Raw genomic sequence first — 22,215 nt, forward strand, 5'->3', positions numbered from 1 at the left:
TTCCAACAAAATGTTTTGTGCTCTCACCAGCAAAGTAGCTTTAAGTAATTAGATGAACCACATGCACAGAGTTCAGATTCTAAATTGACATCATAATCATAGTATCTGTAAGTAGGAACATAAGGTGTCCTCTTATTGATGACAGGATTTCTCTGGGCCATAAGAAAACTCTCAGTAGGTTCTGTCTACGATCACTGGCATACATATAGCTAAGACTATAAACTCTGTATAAAGTGAAATAATGAAGGGGACAAAATGGAAACAGAACCTATGAACCTCACTAACCCCATACTTTAATCATTTGTCCCAAAAAAGAGACAAGTGTCACAGAGAAACGTAACAGATAAACCAGGAATAAAGGTGCTATCTAGTTCCAAGCCTAATGCTACAAATACTAAAATTATTTCCAGATTTATACTATGAATTTTATCTCTGTCTAGCAGAACAAAACAAAGATAAAATCAATATATGGAAATCGGTTGCACTTTCTTTTATCTACAATAATTTACTTTAAAATATCTAGTCACCGTATTTTTTCAAAGATTTTATTTATTTATTCATGATAGAGAGAGAGAGAGAGGCAGAGACACAGGCAGAGGGAGAAGCAGGCTCTATGCAGGAAACCCGATGTGGGACTCGATTCTGGGACTCTGGGATCACGCCATGGCCGAAGGCAGATGTTAACCGCCAAGCCACACAGGTGTCCCCGTCACAGTATTTTTTTAAATGACAAAAAAATTCTGCTCAATCATAAACAGAGGACCATTTAATGTTCTTGGATAAGATCACCTAGTATTATATGGATGTCAGTTCTCCCCAAAATAAATCTATATATTCAATGCATCCTCTATCGAAATTCTAGTTGTGTTGTTTTTAGAAACTCTAGCTCTAAAACATATAGAAAAGAGTAAAAATCTACAAATAGCTAAACCAATTATACTACAGTTTGGCAAACTGAATTTAATTAAAAAAAAAAAAAAGGAAACAAATAGCTAAACCAACTTTGAAAATGGGCAAAGAATGGAGAACTTGCCCTACCAGATACTTAACATTAGTAGCCTTTGGGGGAGTGGGGGGCAAATTAAGACCACAATGAGATATCACTACACACCTAAACAGCTAAAATAAAAATACAGTGATAATACCAAATGCTGGCAAGGATACAAAGAAACTCAATCTCTCATTGCTGGTGGGAATGTAAAATGATGCAGCCACTCTAGAAAACAGTTTGGCAGTTTCTTCACAAAGTAAACCTACACTTATCATACCACCCAGCAATCCCGTTCCAAGGCATTTATCCCAGAAAATGTGAAACTTTGTATCCACACATACACAAAAATTATACAAGAATGTTCATTGCAGCTTTACTTGTAATAGCCAAAAACTAGAAAGAGCCTAGCCTCAATGTCCCAGTGAATGGTTACACAAACTGCAGTATACATATACCATGGAATACTACCCAAATTATGCAACAATTTGGATGAATCTCAAAAATCATCTCATGCAACAATTTGGATGAATCTCAATCTCAAAAAAGTCATATGTTGTGTAATTCCATTTATACAGCACTCCTGTACAGATAGAATTCTAGAGATGGAAAACTGATTAGTGAGCAGAGGTTAGGGATTGAAGGGAGATGGATGTGACTAAAAAGGTATAGTAGGAAGGAGATCTTCGCAATGATGTAACAGTTCTCTATCTTGACTGCAGTGATGATTACAGGTATCTATCTACACAGATGCTAAAATGCCATGGAGCCACACTCAGGCATTGTACCAAAAGTCAATTTCTGGGTTTAGCTATTGCACTGCACGTAATTGGATAAAACGTAACCATTGGAGGAAACTGGGTGACGTTATTAAAAATGTACCCCTTGTACCTCTTGGGGGAAACCAGGCCTCTCTGCAGATCTTTGCGACTTCCTGTGATCTATAATTATTTCAAACTCCGGCTAAAATAAAATGGGGAACACCAATAAAAAATAAATTTATTTAAAAAAAAAAAGAAAAAAATAAATAAAATAAAATGGGAAGAATTAGTCACACAGGGAAAAAATTAATACAAAGCCATTGTGTGAAAACCACATGGTATTAAAGCAAGAGCAAACAAATAAACCAAAGGAACAGAATACAGTCCTCAGAGTATGAGAACTTGATACACAATAAGTGTAGCATCTTACCTAAGGGGAAAGGAGAGAATGCCACTAGGAAAACGGGAACGCTACATGGAAAATAAACTGAATCTCTTCCCTGTGACATATAAAAAGACTCTGGATACACTAAAGCCCTATACATTTCAAGGAAAACCATGAAGTTAGTAAAACACAAAAGTAACGTTATGACATAGAATTTGAGGAAAGACTTCTGACAACCCCCAAAGCACAAACCATATGGCAATTTTTTTAATCTGACTGCATCAAAATTGAAGATCTCTGTTCAATGAAGCACATCATGAAAAATGTTACAGACAAATGACAGAATAGAAACAGGGATACTTACATATTTAAAAGACTAGTATCTAGGAAATACAGACTGACTGCAGATCAAGCAGAAATGAAACCTCAAAAATGGGCAAAGGATGAACAGTTTTACAAGAGGGAAAACCAAAAAGATAAAATGTACACGAAGAAATGCTCAAACTCCTAATAGTGAAATGCCATTTAAAAAGAGATTTTACTTTGTATCAATTAGTGTGGAAAAACTAGGACACTAGATAATACGAAATAACAATGAAGATGCAAGGACATAGAAACCCCCCAAGAATTGCCTGCAGGAGTACAGACCATAGCAATTTGTTCTAGAACACAATCTAGCAGTTCTTCAATAAAATATATGAACGCCCTATGATCCAGAAGTCACATTTCTGGATATATATCTCAAAGAAAGCATCACAGAGGTCTTGGAGGTGTATTTGTTATACCATCATCTGTAGCAGTAGGAAAATAAAGGTAAAATAGGCATCCGCAAATAGGAGAGTAGATGGAAACCCATAACAGATATACTCTCTGAAACACTGTGCAGCAGTCAGATCTTTAAAACATGGTAGGGAGAGAAACAAAATTCAATATACAATATTATATAACATAGGTAGTATATAATATACAACATATAAAATACAGCCTATCTCTAAAAATAAAAAACGTGGGTACCCAAAACAATATACATTTAATAACACACAACACACACATAAAGGCTACACATCACACATGTTAAACTGTTTTTTTCCCATGTATTGATCAAAGGAATGGAGTGGGAATTGGAAATAAAACACAATGAATACAAAACAAAAAACAACAAAAACCAGGAGACACACCCTGAATGGCCAATAATGACCACTGAACTGAGGAAAAATTAATTCAATCCTCTTCACCTGAGGTCCAAAACAAACTTTAAGGACTCCCACCTAACACAGAGCACACTACTGAAGCTAAATGTCATCCTATCCTTATCGTGACAAAGGCACAAAAATTAGCTCAGTGCTTTTAAGGTTTTCAATGCTAAGCCTGTTACGTAGATAAACCACCCCCACTTACTTTGCTTCAAAATAGAACTTATATCCCAGATCAAAACAGAAGGAAATCATAAGATAAAAAACTTAACCATTTGAAATGTCAAGTGCCCACAATGATACTCAAGATAAAGCAGAGCCCAGTCCCTCTGATGTACGGAATCATCAACATCTTTTGAGGTCGAGCTGCATACAGGTGGCAATAAGAAAAACTAACAGGCATGGCCTAGTTTTGTTGAGTAGAGCTCTGCAGTATTTAAAAAAAAAAAATAAAGACAGATCTCTAAGCAAATAAATTCCCAATAATAATCGCGGGTCAAAAATAAACGAGGCATTGTGCTATCTTTTTGTATTTGTTGGGTTTCCCGGTTGGAAATGACTAAGATCTGTGCACGTCGATGCAAAAATCCAGGCGGCTTGGGCTTCGTCGAAAAAGGCATTTCAATTTTTTTTGAATCTTTAAACTGCTCTCCACGTCCACTGTCACCGGTAGCTCATTTTTGGCCAGACCAAAAATGTCAAAGACCCCGATTTCTCTTATGTCCCCTGCGATCCTTGCCCATCTTATGCACAACGACCTGAGTAATAATAAGCATCCGAAAGGGTCGGACAGAGCCCGTGGCAAAGGGTCACCAGGTGAGCAGGCGGCCCCTGCCCCTGGATCCCCAAGCCCGCAGCATCCACGCTGCCCAGGCTGAGATGCAACCGTACCTGCCAATAATTTCAGAATGTTGGGAACCAACAGATAATGCCTAGGACCTGCGGAAAAAAAAAAAAAAAAAAAGAAAAAAGAAAAAAAGAAAGAAAGAAAGAAAAAGAAAAAAAAAGTGACAAGGCGAGTGAATGAAAACATAGAAGGAAATTGTTAAATCGCGGGCAGGGCAGTGCGGGCTCCAAGCGGGCGCTTCCCGGGTGCGGGGGCCGCGAGGCGGGGGAGGAGCAGGTGTCCTTACCCAAGTGCTAGGGCGGCGGGGCGGCGGGGGCACCGCGCAGGTGAGGCTCCACACCTTAAGCAAGGGCGCACAGGTAAGGAGAGGCCCCCCCGCCCCGCCCCCAGCGCTGCCCCAACCACCCACTCATCACACACCACCTCGCTCCTTGGGCGAGCCCGTCTCCAGCCCAAAGCCGGGGTCACCCGAACCGAGGACCCGCGAGCACCCCCAGGGCTGAACCCCGTGACCCCTGACCCCCGACCCCCGCCGCGGGAGCCCCGCTCACCTGTCACAGCTTCATCTCAAGCCGCGATGCTGTCCGCGCCACCACCCGCGGGCGCCCCGCCGAAGACCAGCAGGCGAGGACGCACGGCGCGGACGACCCGCGGTGCTCCAATCCCCGGCGGGCGAACCCCTGGGGCGACCGCCCCCCCGCGAGCCCGGCCGGCGGCGTCTCCCCCGCGAGCCTGCTTCAAGGTGCCGTTGCCGCCGCGGCAGTAAATCAGCTGACACCCGACTGCCGTGACTTCCGCGGCAACTGTCGCAAAAACGAGGGGGCGGGAAATGAGCCCCGTGGCCAGACTCGCCGGGCCTCGGCTAGGAGCCGGGGAAGCCAGCCGCGTTACCAAGGAGACCGATCGCAGGCGAGGGTGTCGACTGTGGGCAAAGGGCGCGCGGTCGCCATCTTTGTTGTGGGAAACGCGGTCTAGGCTCGCGTCCCGCCTCCAATGCCCAGGCTGGGAGGACCAAGATGGAGGGAAGAGCGAAAGGGCAAGTGGAGGAGGTGTCCCCAGGATGTTGCAGGTTCACGCTTCTGCCCCGGGACTCGGTCCAGACCCTTGCAAAGTGTGAGCTCTGGAACTTGGTGGCTGTTTGCTTCTGACCTCGACGGAGACAGCCAGAAGAGGAACTCGGCTTGTAGGCTGCAGGACGCCTGACCTTGTGCAACATTCCTGCAGAGGAGAGGGGATGAATGTACGCTCAGTGTGGGCGGCAGAGCCCGGTGCAGCCGGAGACCCGCCTTCAGAGAGGCCTGTGTTGGGATGCCAGCGCCTCCCCTGCGCCCTGTCATTGCCATCTGGGGCCTGATGCTTCTTCTCTTCATTCTCCCCAACTCCCCGTGTAAAAAAAATAATGACCTCGTGGGTATCTAGGAGGCTGAACGAGCTCAATAAACAGCAATCGCTCATTATGCTTGCCCATCTTCCTCCCAAATATTTGTCGAGTGAATGAATAGCAGCCAAGGGAGAAACTTGGGGCGATGCTGGTGGCCAATGGTCAGTTCTGCTAACAAGATAGGAAGGACAAGCATTCCAGAGCTTTGTCTTTCCTTCATAAGCTCCCTAACAGATTCCCAGGGCAAGGACTCTAAGAGGAAACTATGTATTGAGGTCACCCGGCAGAGCTTGTCAAAATGAAGTTTCTGACCCAGTAGGTCTGCAGAGGGCTTCGGAAAAACCCTCCATTTCTAACAAGCTCCCTTTGCTGCTGGCTCTTAGACCTGAGTCTTGGGTAGCAAAATCCTATTGGATGGGTCTGAAGCAGGAGATTAAGGGATTAGAACAGGGCACAAACAAGTCCTTGAGACAGGATCACTTCCTTACTAATATGTCAAAAGAGACCTAAGAATTGGTTAGGTCAAAGGGTTTCTTGGCAATTTATGATTCCTGCAAATGATAAACTTCTCCTTCCTCTCCTTTCCAGTTTAGACAGTCCTCCTCCCTCTAACACCGTGCAGACCCATCAGTGTCCTGGGGGGCACACCCCCTTTTCCCTCACTAGGCTATTTAGCATTCTTTATGTCTCAGGTCTTGTTTCCTCTAGGCTATTTATTTGTAGAGACCAGTTCTGCTCTGCTGCCACCATGAGAATAATTAATCATAATGTTGACCAAGGAAGTCAATACAACAACCTGAAAGTCAGCAATTCTAAAGTTGTCTTACACTGTAAATTGGGATTCTATGATTTTCTTCAACTTTTGACTAACAGCCTTGTAGTCACATGGGGCAAGAAAAGCAGGAAAATGATGTTAAATAGAAGAAATTAATTCCTTGGACAGCTGGGTTCAATATACTCATTCACTCCGTTATAATGATGAACACATTTAAATTGTTAAGTTCATAATCCCCTTTACAATCTACAAGAACTTTTTGGAAATATGGGAAGTGCAGAGTGGTTACCATGGGATAGTCTTAGGCTTCATTAAAGCTTGTTTGGTTTGTAAAGGTAATCTATAAAATATCCCTCCTAGGTAAAGTTGACTTTTATTAAACAAATATGAATTGAACTTACTATTTCAAATACCTTCCTAGGAATACAAGGTTAATAGGAAGATTAATGAGAAACCTTCAGACTGCTAGCACTCTGGCCCCTCTCTACCAAGTTCACAAAACATATTGCCAAAGCCTACATATAAATGCATGTAATTTCCTGAGCTACAGGACTAAAATAAAGATTCAAATATGAATGAATAACATGTTTCCATTTCAGAAATATTCACACATTTTTATATGTACATATATATGTTTTACATGTTAACCTTCCTGAAAATTAAAATTTATAACTTCAGTAAGCTAATCCTAAGTATATTTTTTTAGTAAATCATTTATTTATTCCTGTTATCTAGAGGAATTATACAAAAATCTTAGAGATTTACAGAACCAAAAAAAAATCAGTTCAACATATATTTATGGAAACTTAACAGAAAACAAAGCCAAGGAAGAAGAGGAAGAAGAAGAGGAAGAAGAAGAAGAAGAAGAAGAAGAAGAAGAAGAAGAAGAAGAAGAAGAAGAAGAAGAAGAAGAAGAAGAAGAAGAAGAAGAAGAAGAAGGAGAATAAGAATAAGAATTTGGTATGTTCAGTTCTATAGAGGAAAGCTGGCTCTGCTTCCCACCAAGGCTCAGAAAATGAGGACTTCTGTAAACATTGGAAGGTATTTGGGCAGCTAAAAAGAATGGCAAATTTCCCCAAGGTATATGGCTGTAATGTAGCACAGTGTGAGAAAAAAAAAGCATACTAAGGAGTAATGGAGAAGAGATGACTTACTTGTAGACTGAGATGAGGAAGGATATTCACGTTAAATTTCATGAAGGTCTACAAAAATGGATAGGATTTGGAATAGGAAGAACTGGGAAAGGAGAACAATATTGTTGCTAGTTTTGAAATGTAATACACAAGTATGTATATACACATAACATATGACATAAAACATGAATATATAAACACATATATAATAAAGTTAAATTGGAAGTGAAGTACAGGGGACATAAAGCAGATGAATAGGAAACTGTGGTATTAAGACTTAGTTATTTCTTCCCCCTGAGAGACTCCTTCAATGGGCAATCTTTGCCCTGGAACTCTCTCTTAGGTTGATAGAGTCTCAGATTGGGCCTAAACCCAGTAATAAAAAATAACATGGGGATCCCTGGGTGGCACAGCGGTTTGGCGCCTGCCTTTGGCCCAGGGCACGATCCTGGAGACCCCGGATCAAATCCCACGTCGGGCTCCCGGTGCATGGAGCCTGCTTCTCCCTCTGCCTATGTCTCTGCACCCACCCCTCTCTCTCTGTGTGTGTGTGACTATCATAAAATAAAAAAATAAAAAATAAAAAAATAAAAAAATAAAAATAACATGGGAAAAAGGGAATAAGGCCAGATAAGAAGAGGCCTTGAATGCCCTTCTAAGCTTTCAGAACTTGATTCCAAAGGAAGTGAAAAGCCATTGTAGACTTTTGACCAATACGTAGAGTGGTGTTTTCCTAATTACATTGTTTTTATTGCCTTATAACAAATTACCATGAGTTTAGTGGCTTTGAGCAATGCACATCCATTGCCTCATAGTTTCCATGGAAAAGGAGCTCAGGCACAGCTTCTGATCACACCAGGTGACAGTTGAGATGTCAGACTACAATCTCATCTGGAGACTCAACCAGGGAAGAATCTGAATCCAATTCATGTCCTTGTGGATAAATGACTAAGGACCCTCTGGTCCTACAACCACCTGCAGTTCCTCCTCACCTACGCTTTACCAAAAGGCCTATCATATGGAAGCTTACTTCTTCAAAGCCAGCAAAGAGCACCTCTCTAGTGGGTGCAAGAAAGATCGAGTTATATAGCTGGAGATACAGATAGAATAGATCAATCTGTAACCTAACGAAGCGAGTGACAGCCCATCATCATTGCCATGTTCTACTGGTTAGAAGCAAGTCACAGGTTTCACATGCATTCAAGGAGAGAGACTTGTACAGAGTGTGGCTCGCTGGGCAATCACTGTAGGGTGTGTCAGCCACAAAAAAAAAAAAAAAAAAAAAAAAATCAGCCAAGCAATGCATCAGATACACTAGGTGGAAAAGACAGAGAGGCACAGAGACAAATGAGAAGTTTTCATCATCATTGTCTTAGCCAAAAATGTATAATTATTACCAGAAAAGAACCATAAATGGAACCCATGGGGTAAGGGTAAAAAATGTGAACCTGCTATGTTTTAATGATCCGAGCATTAAACAAAAGTTAAGTATTATCCTGTCTTTAGGATTTAGTAGCAATTACCCTGCAACACACCAATTCTTCCTGGAATTCATAGGTTCCAAGTTAGTTCTCCAAAAGGCAAGGAGGTTTGTTCCTCCATTTTACAAATCTCTGCCTGGTGGTCTCCCTGGCCTCATTACTACTGTCATTTCCAGAAGATTTCACATGTGCTATTATTTTTTTCCTATGGATTGTTAATTTGTGGTTTGGTGTTCCCCACAAGGGCCTAATATTTTGCTAATTCTGTCCTTTCCTTAGTGGACCCTATTCGCCTAAAAGTCATGTCATGGTAGGAGGCTTCATGTTAGTACTGGGGGTCTTCACACTTTATCATGTCATAGCAGAGTAGTAAGTGATCTCGGCATCGTTTTGTGTAATTATAACTGTGTATGAGTTTCCGTTTGTACTTTCTCACGTGATTTGAAAGTCAACTCGGGTGATACTTCTCTTTTTTTCCTATCTCACGACTTCCACTAAATCAAATTATTTCTTCTAAGTAACAGAATGTCTTTATCTTTTTTTTTTTAAAGACTTTAGTTAGTTATTTATTTTGAGAGAGAGAGAAAGCAAGTGAGCACACAGAAGGAAAGGGAGAGGGGGAAGCAGACTCCTTGCCAAGCGGGGAGCCTGTTGTGTGGCTCTATCTTAGGACCCTGGGGTCATGACCGAGTTGAAGGAAGACACCCAACCAACTAAGCCACCCGGGCCCCCCCAGAATGTCTTTTTCTAGAAATATCTCTATTTGTTCCATACTTACACCTTTTAGGAAGGAGTAAAGATGTTAAAGTTGGGAGTGCTTGAGCTCCTTACGTGTAAGGATGTGGGGGCCCCTCACCAAGCTACTAAGATCAGCAAGAGGATATTAGGATAATAAAGAAGGAAGACAGGGGCACCTGGGTGGTGCAGTTGGCTGAACAGCTGACTCTTTGTTTTAGCTCAGGTTGTGATCTCAGGGTCCTGGGACTGAGTCCCGCATCAAACTCAGCACTCAGCACAGAGTCTGCTTGAAACTCTTTCTCTCTCTCACTCTGAGACTCTCCCCTGCTCTCTCTCGCTCTCTATCTCTCAAATAAATTAATAAAATATCTAAAAGAGGAAGAAGAAGAACAACAACAACGTGATGAGTGACTTATAGCCATGTCACCAGCTGCAGCAACAAGGGTTATAGTTTGTCCTACTAATCTCTCTCTTCTTTCTCCTGGCAGGATGACAGGCCCACCAGAGACTTGGGAGAGCTGGTCCTCAATCCTGTGCCAAGAAGAGGATCCATGTGTCACAAAATGGGCCATGGAAGACACAAAGATGCACTGCCCAGATTTTCCTTCCGGGAGAATGTACTTCTTAGCTCTATGGAGAGGACTTGCTTACTGTTCCTGTTATATGCTTCTTTGGGGTCCCTTCAGCTTTCCAACTGGGATTACCTATTCTTGGGGCAGCCCTGCAAATATCTGAGCATAGCAAAGTTATTCATGAGCACACTCTTCTCAGGGAGTCCCCAGTGAATGGCTAGTAAGAAAGGGTACCCTCCTTCTCACTGTCCCACCTTCTTCTCCCTCCTTCCACTTCTACTTCCGTTGCTGCTGCTGTGACTTTTCTGTCCATTTGAATAATTTCAAATAAAATTTCAGAAAAAAAGAAAGTTTTAATAAAAATGAGATGAAGCCGATATCAACCAATGCAATGTATATACCTTACCTTGATATTGATTCAAATAAGTCATAAATAAATTAGGAGAAAATAGAGAATTTTAACATTAGGTGGAGAGTTGATGATACTAAGGAAGCATTGTTAACATTTTAGGTGTGATAATGGCATTTTGGTTATGAAGGTTATTTTTAAAGGAATCCTTATCTTCTAGACATGCAGGCTAAAATACTACAGATGAAATTGTGTCATGGCCTGGCATTTGCTCCACAATAATCTGGGTTGGGTGAGGGGTAGTGGCGATGAGTACTTTATTTCTATTTTCATGAAATAGTACTTTCTTTTACTTGTCCTGAATATAATTTGGCAAAGTGGAAAGCATCATTCTTCAGCATCTAGTGGTATTGGGCGCTCTGCTGAGCTGGACATTCAGATAGTGCAAAAACCTGTTTTTGTGGTCAAATTGCTCACAGTCTGGCAGGGAGACAGATACATCTACTATGAGTGCAATGCAGTGTGAGAAGTGGTTTGCTTTGGTACTTTCTACCAGGTAGGTCTGATTCTCCTAATTTTCTTCTGATTCTAATATTCTGAATGTTGGTGGGAAATACTGTTTTTAACATTGTGTAAGTAACCACTTCCTTACTGGAAGGAGCTAACATACATTTTATCGATATTGAATGTGTTCAGTGCCTGGCCCTCAGGGGTACGGAGAGTATGTACATACTGCTCCTCAGGAACGTGATGACTGATGAGCTTGTGTATGTTTGGCGAATGTGTTTGCTCAAGAGCATGCCTGAGAGAGAGCTTTGGACACAGCAAAGTCTTTATTGGGAGGCATTTCTTCCTGTACATTCTAGTCAGGCAGTATCTACTACACTACCATAGACAACAAAGAGCTCTCTTTATGATTGATTAAATGAAAATATAGTTAGGTGTAGGAATGTGTAGTTTTCGGTTTCAAAGGGTTAATTGTAACCCCCAACACACTCTTTAAAAAATTATAATATGAATTTTTATCTCAGAGACTGAAGTGATAGAATTATTTATCTATCTGGCCTTCTTAACAGCAGCTCTCGGCAGTTTAATGACTTCTGAACCTCAGATATAAATTTCAGAATAAAAACCTATTTTACATTTCTGGGAAACACCCAACACTGACTCAGAATTGCTAGCAAGTTTCTTCAGCATGTTCTAGGAGGAGGAGTTTTATGACAGAGATGGGTCACTCCGTGAATTCCTAGAAAACTCTCTTCAAAGACACTGCCTAGCATCCAAAGCTAAGGAATATGGTGTTAGTGGGACAAATGGTCCGTCTGGGAACCCTTGACAGCATTATTTAAGGAACCATTTAATACCCAACTGGGAATCCTACTCCTTGGACTGAAAGACATTGCACCACCTAGGGACAGCCATGGGAAATGGTATTTAATTTTCAAACTCCATAACCTACAACTAGAAAAGGTTTGCGAATTATGAAGCGGGATGTCCTTTCTATTTAATATTTATATTACATGAATTACATATTTTCCCCTCAAGATTTTAAGAATAAAACAAACCTTTTCTAAAATTATTTTTTATATAAATTACCCAGTTGATGGAAAAATTAAACGAATACACAATACTACAAGTTTTCTATTCTGGAATAAGGTAACAATAAGCTATTAAGGAGAAGTTTTTTTTTAAAGATTTATTTATTTATTTGAGAGAGAGAGTGCGTAGGAGCGGGGGTAGGGGGGTGGGGGGTCGGGGAAGGGACAGGGGAGGAGATTGAGGGAGAGAAGACTCCTTCCTGAGCCCAGAGACCTGCATGGGGCTCTGTCTCACAGCCCTGAGATCATGACCTGAATTGAAATCAAGACTCGGACACTTTACCGACCAGACCACCCAGATGCCCCAAGCAGAAGTTATTTTTATGTAAATTTTGGGGTGGTTGTAATTTTGATAAGTTAGTGGGGGGATTTCATACGGTTTATGGAATTCATCAATAAATCCATATCCTTGGTCTTCTGCAAGCACAAATCCAGTTATTTAAAGAGGTATTTTATATCTCAGAGAAATTTATGAGGATTTTTGTTGCAGAATAAACGTCTTTTCTTCATTATATTCTTGCTATTGCTCTTCAAAAACTCCAAGTGGCATTTGCTCCACTTTTTACAAGAGGAGTACATTTAAAGAAAAACTTACAGCAAAACTTTATGTACTGGACACTGCCTCCCCAAATACTCAAATATATATGAAATTGGAAAATCATGCCTTTCTTTTCTATCATGGGAATATTTTTAAATGATTAGAATCATATTGACTCAAAAAAGGTGGATGTGGATCAAATAAACTTAAAGGCTGAAACTATACAACTCTTAATGAAAATGAGGAAAAATCTTTATGGAGGGAGAAGGGAAGAAGCAAACACTTGGGGAGAAATGGCAGCCTGGTGCGTCTAGGCAAAGGGTCCACAGGCAGCTTGAATCAAGGGGTCCCAATTCCTGAGTCACATGAAGCAGAAAGGGCTAGATTTCAAGATGGTGTGTAGGAAGAGACAGTGCTCCTAGACATCTACACTCCAATGCCCCACTTCTACTCTAAACTCAGAAATTTGGTATAATTTCTGAAGCAGGCAGAGGAGGAGAACAAGGTTGTTTTTGTTCTAGTTGGATACAGGAGAAGGGTGAGGGTTCAGAGTCAAAATGAAATTGAGTTATACAACAATTCTTGTACCCCTACATTTTGTGAACTGAGAGTCATACTCATTATGCCTCCCAGCCATTCATTTATTCAACCTATACTTATTTTGTATCTACCATATGCAAAGGGCTATGAGAGAGATAAAGCCATGGATGACGTGTCTCTAACATATCTGTTTGTAAAGTCAGCAAAGTGAACCCATGGCGGCTACAAGTCATGATAGAAAGCATTCCTCCAGTGACTGGCTGAGCTTGATAAAAATGGGTGAATCTAAAGCGAACTATATTCTTGGTGAGTTAAGAGGAAAGTCAGGAGTCATTTCTTATTTTTATCTAGGCCTGAATTTTAGAACATATTCCTTCATAAAGCATTCTCTGCTCATTCTAGCTGGAAACATTCTCTTCTTTTTCTCAACCACTAGGGTATGTTATTTACAGCTCTATTATGGCACTTACCACATTTTACCTTGTATTATTAGCTTTTGTAGAAGTATCTTATCTCCCTTTTGATGTCCCTGGAGGAAAGGTGTTTTAAAGCATTATCATAGCACCTTGTGCATATTAAATGCATAGTAAATGCTACATGAGAGTAGACAAGTAGCATCAAATAATGTCTCTCAAAATATGGACTCCTTGCATCAGCTAACCCTGGATGCTTATTAAAGTTCAGACTTTTTTTTTAATTTTATTTATTTATTCATGAGAGACACAGAGAGAGAGAGAGAGGCAAAGATACAGGCAGAGGGAGAAGCAGGCTCCATGCAGGGAGCCCGACGTGAGACTCGATCCGGGATCTCCAGGATCATACCTGGCACTAAGCCGCTGAGCTACCGGAGCTGCCCTAAAGTTCAGATTCTTGAGCCATGTACCAACACTACTGAATTAGAATTTCTGGGTGTGAAACTGGAAACTCACATTTTAATGAGCTCACTACAGCTTGAGACCTATGGATTTCAGAATATAACAAGTTATAGTAAGACGTGAGGGATGGGGTGGAGCTGGGGTTTATGTGCAGTGTATTTTGCGTTTCTGAATATGTTCATCTCAGGAATGGGGAAGGTGTATCATCCTCTTAAGAATAACCACAAGTCATCTCTGCAGAAGCTTAATGGTAAGTTTTTTTCTAAAATTTTCATGGAAAATTCTAGTAAATGGGTTTTTTAGGGTGGTATATACAAATTAAGAAAAAAAATAACATTTTGGGGGGAAATTGCACCCACCAAAAGCTTACTTTACTTAATGATATAAAGTTCACAGGAGACCAATTAACTGTGAATATTATATTTGTTCTAGTTACTACTAATAGGGTAAGGAAGAAACTTGGGCCTTCTTTGTAGAATTGTTGTGCAGTACTTTTCCCCCAGCTGCACCTTTTTTCTTTCTTCTCCTTCTCCTTCTCCTTCTCCTTCTTCTTCTTCATATATATATATATATATATACACACACACACACACACGATATAGAACATATTCTTTTTTTTGAACATATTCTATATACATATAAAATATAGCTATATATAGAATATTAAATATATATTAAATATATACAATATAGAACATCTATATATATGTATATACTATTTATAATTTTTGAAGATATTTGTAATATATATAGAAAAATACTCTGTAGAGCATCACCTTGCAATAATGTCTGCGAGAAGGTTCTATGCACATACATAAAGTCTGTTTCAATATAATGTTGGGTGCAATGATGAGGTATAAGCAGCTGTACTACTGTATAACTGAATGAGTTACATGCTTGTCTGAAAGTCAACCTTGTCATCAGTAGAACAGGGACAATTGTCATGACCTCCAAATTGTGTAATTGTGTTCTTGGGCTTCAGTTTTCACCCTTAAAACTAATAAATCTCAAATCTGCAACTTTAGCTTACTCTTTTTTCTTTAGTTCCAGACTCAACCTTCCAACTACCTGCTATACTCATTACCTAGGTATCCTACTGGCATCTTAACAAAGAGCCACAAGACTGAGATATTTGCACCATCCCCTCCTTCTTCCATCATTGCAGTAAATTGGTCACTAAATCTTGTGATTTTTATCTAATGGTTTCTCAAATATATCTTGTCCTCTTCATTACCACTTCAGCTACTCCCATAACTCACTTCCTGGATTACTTTAGTAACCTCAATTTGTCTCACTACCTTCTATCCTCCTCACTGCCACCTGAGGGCTTTTGCTAAAGGCACTTTTTTTTTGTAATTAAAAAAAAATTGCCCTGCAGTGATTACTCCATTGCATTCCTGTTAAAATACAAAAATTCCTTAGCTAGTCCTGATCATACCTGCACTTTCCTCCTCAGTTTCATCACCTCAGCTAAATCCAAAAGCAAATCATAAATCACCTAGCCTGACACTTAAAAGAACACGCTGATGTTAGATTACCTCAACTCGATTGCTGATTTGACATCGTACTAGGAGTGCGAACTAGGGAGAACCAGTCTATGGGCGAAATAATAATAGAACCTACTTCCCAGGGTGGTTGTGAGAATTACATGAGCTAATATACACAAAGAGCACATATCTTATCTAATGCACACATTGTTAGCTATTTATTATCATTATTTATCATCAGCTCTCCCAAACCACAAATTGGTACTGTTGGTTCTTTTTCCTGTAATACCTTTGTCACCTCTCACCATCTGGCTACCTTCTTTTTTTTTTTTGGCTACCTTCTTCTATCAAAATTCAGCTCAAGCCCCACAATTTCTAGCAAGTTTACCTGCTCCATTTGTCCCCTGTGTCATTCATCCCCACCGTTTCCTTTGCAAACTTGTTAGGGTAACTATTGTGGGCCCCTATCACGAGACTGTGATCATCTAGAGGAAGATGTGATCATTCTATTTTTTATTATTTTTTTTTATTGGAGTTCAATTTGCCAACATACAGCATAACACCCAGTGCTCATCCCGTCAAGGGCCCCCCTCAGTGCCCATCACCCAGTCACCCCCACCCCCCACCCACCTCCCCTTCTACCATTCCTAGTGCATTTCCCAGAGTTATGAGTCTCTCATATTCTGTCTCCCTGATATTTCCCACTCATTTTTCTCTCCTTTCCCCTTTATTCCCTTTCACTATTTTTTATATTCCCCAAATGAATGAGACCATATGATGATTGTCCTTCTTGGACTTATTTCACTCAGCATAATTCCCTCCAGTTCCATTCACGTCGAAGCAAATGGTGGGTATTTGTCATTTCCAATGGCTGAGGAATATTCCATTGTGTACATAGACCACATCTTCTCTATCCATCATCTGTCGATGGACACTGAGGCTCCTTCCACGGTTTGGCTATTGTGGACATTGCTGCTGTGAACATCGGGGTGCAGGTGTCCTGCCGTTTCACTGCATCTGTATCTTTGGGGTAAATCCCCAGCAGTGCAATTGCTGGGTCGTACGGGAGCTCTATTTTAAACTCTTATTTTATTTTATTTTTTTATTTTATTTATTTTTTTTGTATTTTTTAATTGGAGTTCGACTTGCCAACATATAGTATAACACCCAGTGCTCATCCCATCAAGTGCCCCCCTCAGTGCCCATCACCCAGTCACCCCATCCTCCCGCCTCCTCCCCTTCCACTACCCCTTGTTCATTTCCCAGAGTTAGGAGCCTCTCATGGTCTGTCTCCCTTTGGTATTTCCCATTCATTTTCTTTCCTTTCCCCTTTATTCCTTTTCACTATTTCTTACATACCCCGTATGAGTGAAACCATATAACTGATTGTCCTCCTCCGATTGACTTACTTCACTCAGCATCATGCCCTCCACTTCCACCCACGTCGAAGCAAATGGTGGGTATTTGTCGTTTCTTTTCTTTTTGTATTTGTCGTTTCCAATGGCTGAGGAATATCCCACTGTACACATAGACCACATCTTCTTCATTCATCATCTGTCGATGAACACCGAGGCTCCCCCCACAGTTTGGCTATTGTGGACATTGCTGCTGTGAACATCGGGGTGCAGGTGTCCCGGCCTTTCATTGCATCTGTATCTTTTGGGGTAAATCCCCAACAGTGCAATTGCGGGTCGTAGGGCAGGTCTATTTTTTAACTCTTTTATTTTATTTTATTTTTTATTTATTTTATTTTATTATTTATTTTGTTTTATTTATTTTATTTTTTATTATTTTATTTTATTTATTTTTTCTTTGCATTTTTTTATTGGAGTTCCATTTGCCAACACACAGTAGGACACCCAGTGCTCTCCCCCCCCTCCCGCCCCCTGCCCCTTTCCCAGTTAGGACCCTCTCCTGCTCCGCGTCCCTCTGCTATTTCCCACTCGTTTTCTCAAGGCAGACGGGGTCCTAAAGGAAGGACGATGCTTTCGTTTCTTTAAGGCACAACTTAAAGGCAGGTGCGTGGCAGCTTGTGGATGACAGCACAAGGCCCGTGAGCCACGGGATCCCTAAATCAAGGTGCCTAAAGTCCCTTTATGTCTAGTGGGCGGCTTGCAGCCCCAACAGGAGACCAAAGTACTTCTTCCAGCACTTCGGGGGTTCAGATCTTCGCCCCGAACCAACCTGGGGCGCGGGGCGGGATACGGGGTTCCCTTTTTACTCCCCCACCGAGCGGACCCGCTGGAAGCCCACGGTCCCGGCCGCGCGGAGGACCCCACGGGCCCCTCTCCCCCTCCTTTCCCCCTTCCTTTCCCCTCCCCCACTGCCGCTCTTCTGCGCCTGCGCCGCTCCAGCCGGCGCGGGGCTCCTCCCCCGGGGGCGGGGCCAGCGGCGCGTCATAGGATTGGGCGGCGGGAAGCAAACCGAACGACGCGGAAGTGACGTCGCGGCGCGCAGGCGCCGAGGGCTCCGCCGCGCGGTGGCTGCCGGGCGCCGCAGGCCTCCCCTTCCCCCGCCTCCCGCGCCCGCGCCCGCCCCCTCGGCCGCCCCGCTCCCGGGCGTGACTCGGCACTGAGAGCCCCGGAGACGCCGCCGCGGTCGCCGCCGCCTACGCCCGGGCCTCGGCCTTCCGGAGCGTCGCCCCCGCCCCCGCCCGGCCTTCGCCTTCACTTCGGAAGCCGGTGGCGTCGCGGCCGCCCTGCCGGGCCGAGAATGGTGGGCGTGAAGCCGGTCGGGAGCGACCCGGACTTCCAGCCGGAGCTGAGCGGCGCGGGCTCCAGACTCGCCGTGGTCAAGTTCACCATGCGCGGGTGAGGCCGGGCGCGAGCTGCGGGCCCTGCGTGGCGCCGCCTGCTGCCCCACCTGCCCCGGGCCCCGGGCCCCGCTCCCCGCTCCCTAGCGGCCGCGGCCCCAGCCCCAGCCCCAGCCCCAGCCCCAGCCCCAGCCCCAGGCCGCCGCCCGGGGAGGCCTCGGCTCCCGCGCCGGAGCCCGCGGGGTGCACCGGGGACGCCCGGACGGTGCGGGGCCTGGCCCTGCGGCTCCCCGGCCCGGGAGGCCCCAGCGGCCCTCGTGCACCCGCGGACCGGCTCGGGCCGTGGAGCTCCCCGCCCCCCCCCCCCCCCCCGGGTCCCCCCGGGCCGCCCCCGCTTTCGCCCGTCCGCTCCGCTCCTGGGAGCCAGCTGTCACTTGCATCTTAGCAATCCTAAAACCTTGATTCGCCCAACACCTTGGCTTTCTTCCCTACCTGCAATTCTTTACAAAAAAAAAATTCAGCTGGGGCTGTATCCAACTTACACTGCGTAGCGCTTAGTCGTGAGGCTTCCTGGATGCATCTTAAACCCACCTGGGCCCGCGTGCTCTTTACTTTTCTTAATGGTTTGGCGACTGGCTTGGCCGGTACCTTAGTGACTTCGGCTCCCCGGTGTGCGCGGCTGCATCTGGTCACCGAAGTTGCTGGAGTGAGTGAGTGGATGCACCGTGTATGCAGGTCTCCAGACACCCGGATTTGAGCTTGATGGTGTGTGGACTCCCATTGTTGATCCGATGGTTTAAAGAGGACAGAGATCTCGAAAGTAGCCCAACCGGCTTTGGTGACCCCCAGCGTAGTTTAATATAGGTCGCAGACAGAGCTGGAGTTGCTGGAGTTTCCGTTCTGAGTGCGCAGTGCACCTGTGTGAGCGTGAAGTGTTGGCAGCAGGCCTGCAGAGCCAGGGTTTCAGAGGGCGTGTTTACCGACCTCCGCTTGTGCAGGCCACTACCTCCTAACTCCAGAAGGATCAAACTCCGTTTATCTTGATCCCTCGGGTTAGTCACGCTTACACCAAGCTGGAGAAATCCACGACAGCTATCACTGCTCAGGTGGCACATCTCATTGTCCAGGTAACTATAGACACCTAAGGCAGGATTTTTTTCTTTAAGATTTTATTTATTCATTCATGAGAGACACAGAGAGAGAGAGAGAGAGGCAGAGACACAGGCAGAGGGAGAAGCAGGCTCCACGCAAGGAGCCCGATGCGGGACTCGATCCGGGGACTCCGGGGTCACGCCCTGGTCCGAAGGCAGATGCTCAACCACTGAGCCACCAGGGCTGCCCAAGGATTTTTGAATCAGGGTAAAAGGTGATTCGTGGCTGCTGAATTTAAGTGTTGCGTGTGTAAGCGGTGGCATTAGGATTAGGTAGTTTTAGCGCTGGGGGAGGGGTGCAGATAGGAAGACAATTAGGGACTTATTCCTGTGCCAGTCTCTCTCCTACAGAATTGAAAGGGGACATTATACTGCATTTCATAGGGCAGCATGGAGTCCCAGTTTGACATGCGGACTTTCGCATTTACCAAATTGAGGAAGATAAAGATTTCATTATAAAGACGTGGATAAAAGGAGTGTCCGAATTGTATGAATGTGTCTTCCCAGCGTTAAGTGAGTTTTGTAGTGTCTGTGTTGTGGAGTATGGAGGGACCCCTGTACGATTGTGAAGTGCCTAGGACCAAGTTGGAACAGGGAAGAGATGACTTTTAATGATGAATCTCCTTTTTAGTTTACTTTTCTAATTCTCATCCACAGGAGTGAATAATTTTCATCCCCCAATAATTAATCCTCTCTTTTTCCTTTACCGTAGCGGAAAAAATGACAGTGATAATTTATTAATCGAAGTGAGGAAAGTTGGGAAACTTGCTATTAAGGAAACACTTCCATTAACAATGAGGCAACATTTAACCATAAACAACTGCAGACATTGATTGGCAAAGGACTGTGTGATATGCTTTTAAAAAGGTATTTTGATGCAATGAAAATTTACTTTATTAAAAAAAAAACTGAGCACAAAGAAAATGCTTGGATTTAGAGAACTTCTCTATTTATAGGTGATATTTATAAATCTAGTAAGATTGTTTTTGCCTTAAAGTTCTATAACATTTTGGCCATTAGTATTCTTACACAAACTGTGTGTCAGTGTGACACAACTGAGGTAACTGTCCATCCAGTATTAGACCCTCCAACGACTCTATCCAGTAGATCGTGTAAAAAGCCTCTTAGATCAAAGTTAATGTCCCATTTTAGACCAAGAACATAGTTTTCTCCAGCACCTATTTATTTCTTTTCCTACCCTACTTTAAGCCTTATTCCTTTTTCTCCACTTTCACGTTGTATCTAACCTAGTAATTTCATAAAATATTACGCAGATTGTCGCTCTTCTGTTGAAGAATCTTCAAGGGGTATCCAGTATTTTATTTTATTTTCTTTTCTTTTCTTTTCTTTTCTTTTCTTTTCTTTTCTTTTCTTTTCTTTTCTTCTTTCTTTCTTTCTTTCTTTCTTTCTTTCTTTTTTTCTTTCTTTCAATATGGAATGCTTCATGAATTTGCATGTCATCTTTGTTCAGGGGCCATGCTAATCTCCATATCATTCCAATTTTAATATATATGCTGCCAAAGTGAGCACTCAAGTTTTTTAATTGTAAAATATATGTAACATGACATTTACCATTTAGCCATTTTTAAATGTACAAATCAATGGCATTAACATTCACAATGTTGTACCAACATCATCATTGTTTCCTAGAATTTTTTCATTATCTTGGATAAAAGCATTAACTAATGACTGTACCCATTACCCCCAACCTCCCACCCCTAGTAACTTCTTTTTGTATTTATGAATTTGCCTATTCTTGTATACCTCATATAAGTGGAATTATATAATATTTGTCCTTTGGTTTCTGGCTTACTTCACGTAACATGTTTTCAAGGTTCTGACACATGTTACAGCATGTGTCAGAACTTCCTTTTTGAAGCTAAATATTAATCATTGTATTTTTATATCATATATTGCTTATTCATTTTTTGATAGACGTTTCGGTTGTTTGCACCTTTTGGCTATTGTGAGTAATACTGCTTTCAACATTGGTGTGCAAGGATTTCTTTGAGTCCCTGCTTTCAGTTCTTTTTCTTTTTCTACCTGGAGTAGAATGTGGTTGCACCGTTTTTGCATTCCCGCCAGCAGTGCAGGAGAGTTCCAATTTTCTACATACCTGCAAACATTTTTTATATTTTAATAGGCATCCTAAATGTGTGTGAAGTGGTCTGGTGGTTTTGGTTTGCATTTCTTTAATGACTAATGAAGTTGAGCATATTTCCTAGTGTTTATTGGTCATTTATCTTCCTTGGAGAAATGTCTTTTCAAATCCTTTGCTCTTTTTGAATGAAATGAAAAAAACTTTGGTTTTTTTGTTACTGAATTGTAGGAGCTCTTTACATATTTTGGTTGTTAGTTCTTACATATGATTTATAAATATTTTCTCCTACTAGTTACCTTTCACTTCCTTGGTAGTGTCCTTTGATGCACAAGTCTTTAAATTTTGGTGAAGTCCAATTTATCTTTTGTTGCTTGTGCTTTTAGTGTCATATTCCAGAAATCATTGTCAAGTCCAGTGTCATGAAGATTTAACCCCTATGTTTTCATCAAAGGATTTTGTAATTTTAGCTCTCAAGTTTAGATCTTTTACCCATTTTGAGTTAATTTTTGTATATGGTATAAAGATCCGGGATGCCTGGGTGGCTCAGTGGTGAAGTGTCTCTGCCTTCGG

General features: G+C 42.5%; 2 protein-coding genes and 1 non-coding gene across 9 annotated transcripts in view; 1 reads left to right on the forward strand and 2 right to left on the reverse strand.

Annotated features, from left to right (window-relative positions):
• The window catches only part of WDR7 (WD repeat domain 7), a 353,142-nt gene extending 348,205 nt beyond the window's left edge, over positions 1–4,937 (reverse strand). For 2 of the 5 annotated variants that reach the window (XM_038525932.1, XM_038525930.1), the window contains exon 1: positions 4,726–4,932. The gene's annotated coding sequence lies outside the window, so the exon portion shown is untranslated. Of the gene's footprint in view, positions 1–4,725 lie in introns of all 5 variants that reach the window. The other 3 variants (XM_038525933.1, XM_038525934.1, XM_038525935.1) reach the window with 3 other exon arrangements.
• Positions 4,938–18,223: 13,286 nt separating this feature from the next.
• Positions 18,224–22,215, forward strand: part of TXNL1 (thioredoxin like 1) — a 32,729-nt gene continuing 28,737 nt past the window's right edge. The window contains exons 1-2 of one of the 3 annotated variants that reach the window (XM_038525939.1): positions 18,331–18,451; positions 20,257–20,411. In XM_038525939.1, coding sequence (XP_038381867.1) covers positions 20,398–20,411 — 14 coding nt within the window. In that variant the 5' untranslated portion in view covers positions 18,331–18,451; positions 20,257–20,397. Of the gene's footprint in view, positions 18,452–20,256; positions 20,412–22,215 lie in introns of all 3 variants that reach the window. The other 2 variants (XM_038525937.1, XM_038525938.1) reach the window with 2 other exon arrangements.
• On the reverse strand, positions 20,971–21,074 carry LOC119869865. The gene has a single exon (XR_005354864.1). It is a non-coding gene; the product is annotated as a U6 spliceosomal RNA (small nuclear RNA).

Source organism: Canis lupus, chromosome 1, assembly GCF_011100685.1.
Source record: "Canis lupus familiaris isolate Mischka breed German Shepherd chromosome 1, alternate assembly UU_Cfam_GSD_1.0, whole genome shotgun sequence".
Lineage (NCBI taxonomy): Eukaryota > Metazoa > Chordata > Mammalia > Carnivora > Canidae > Canis > Canis lupus.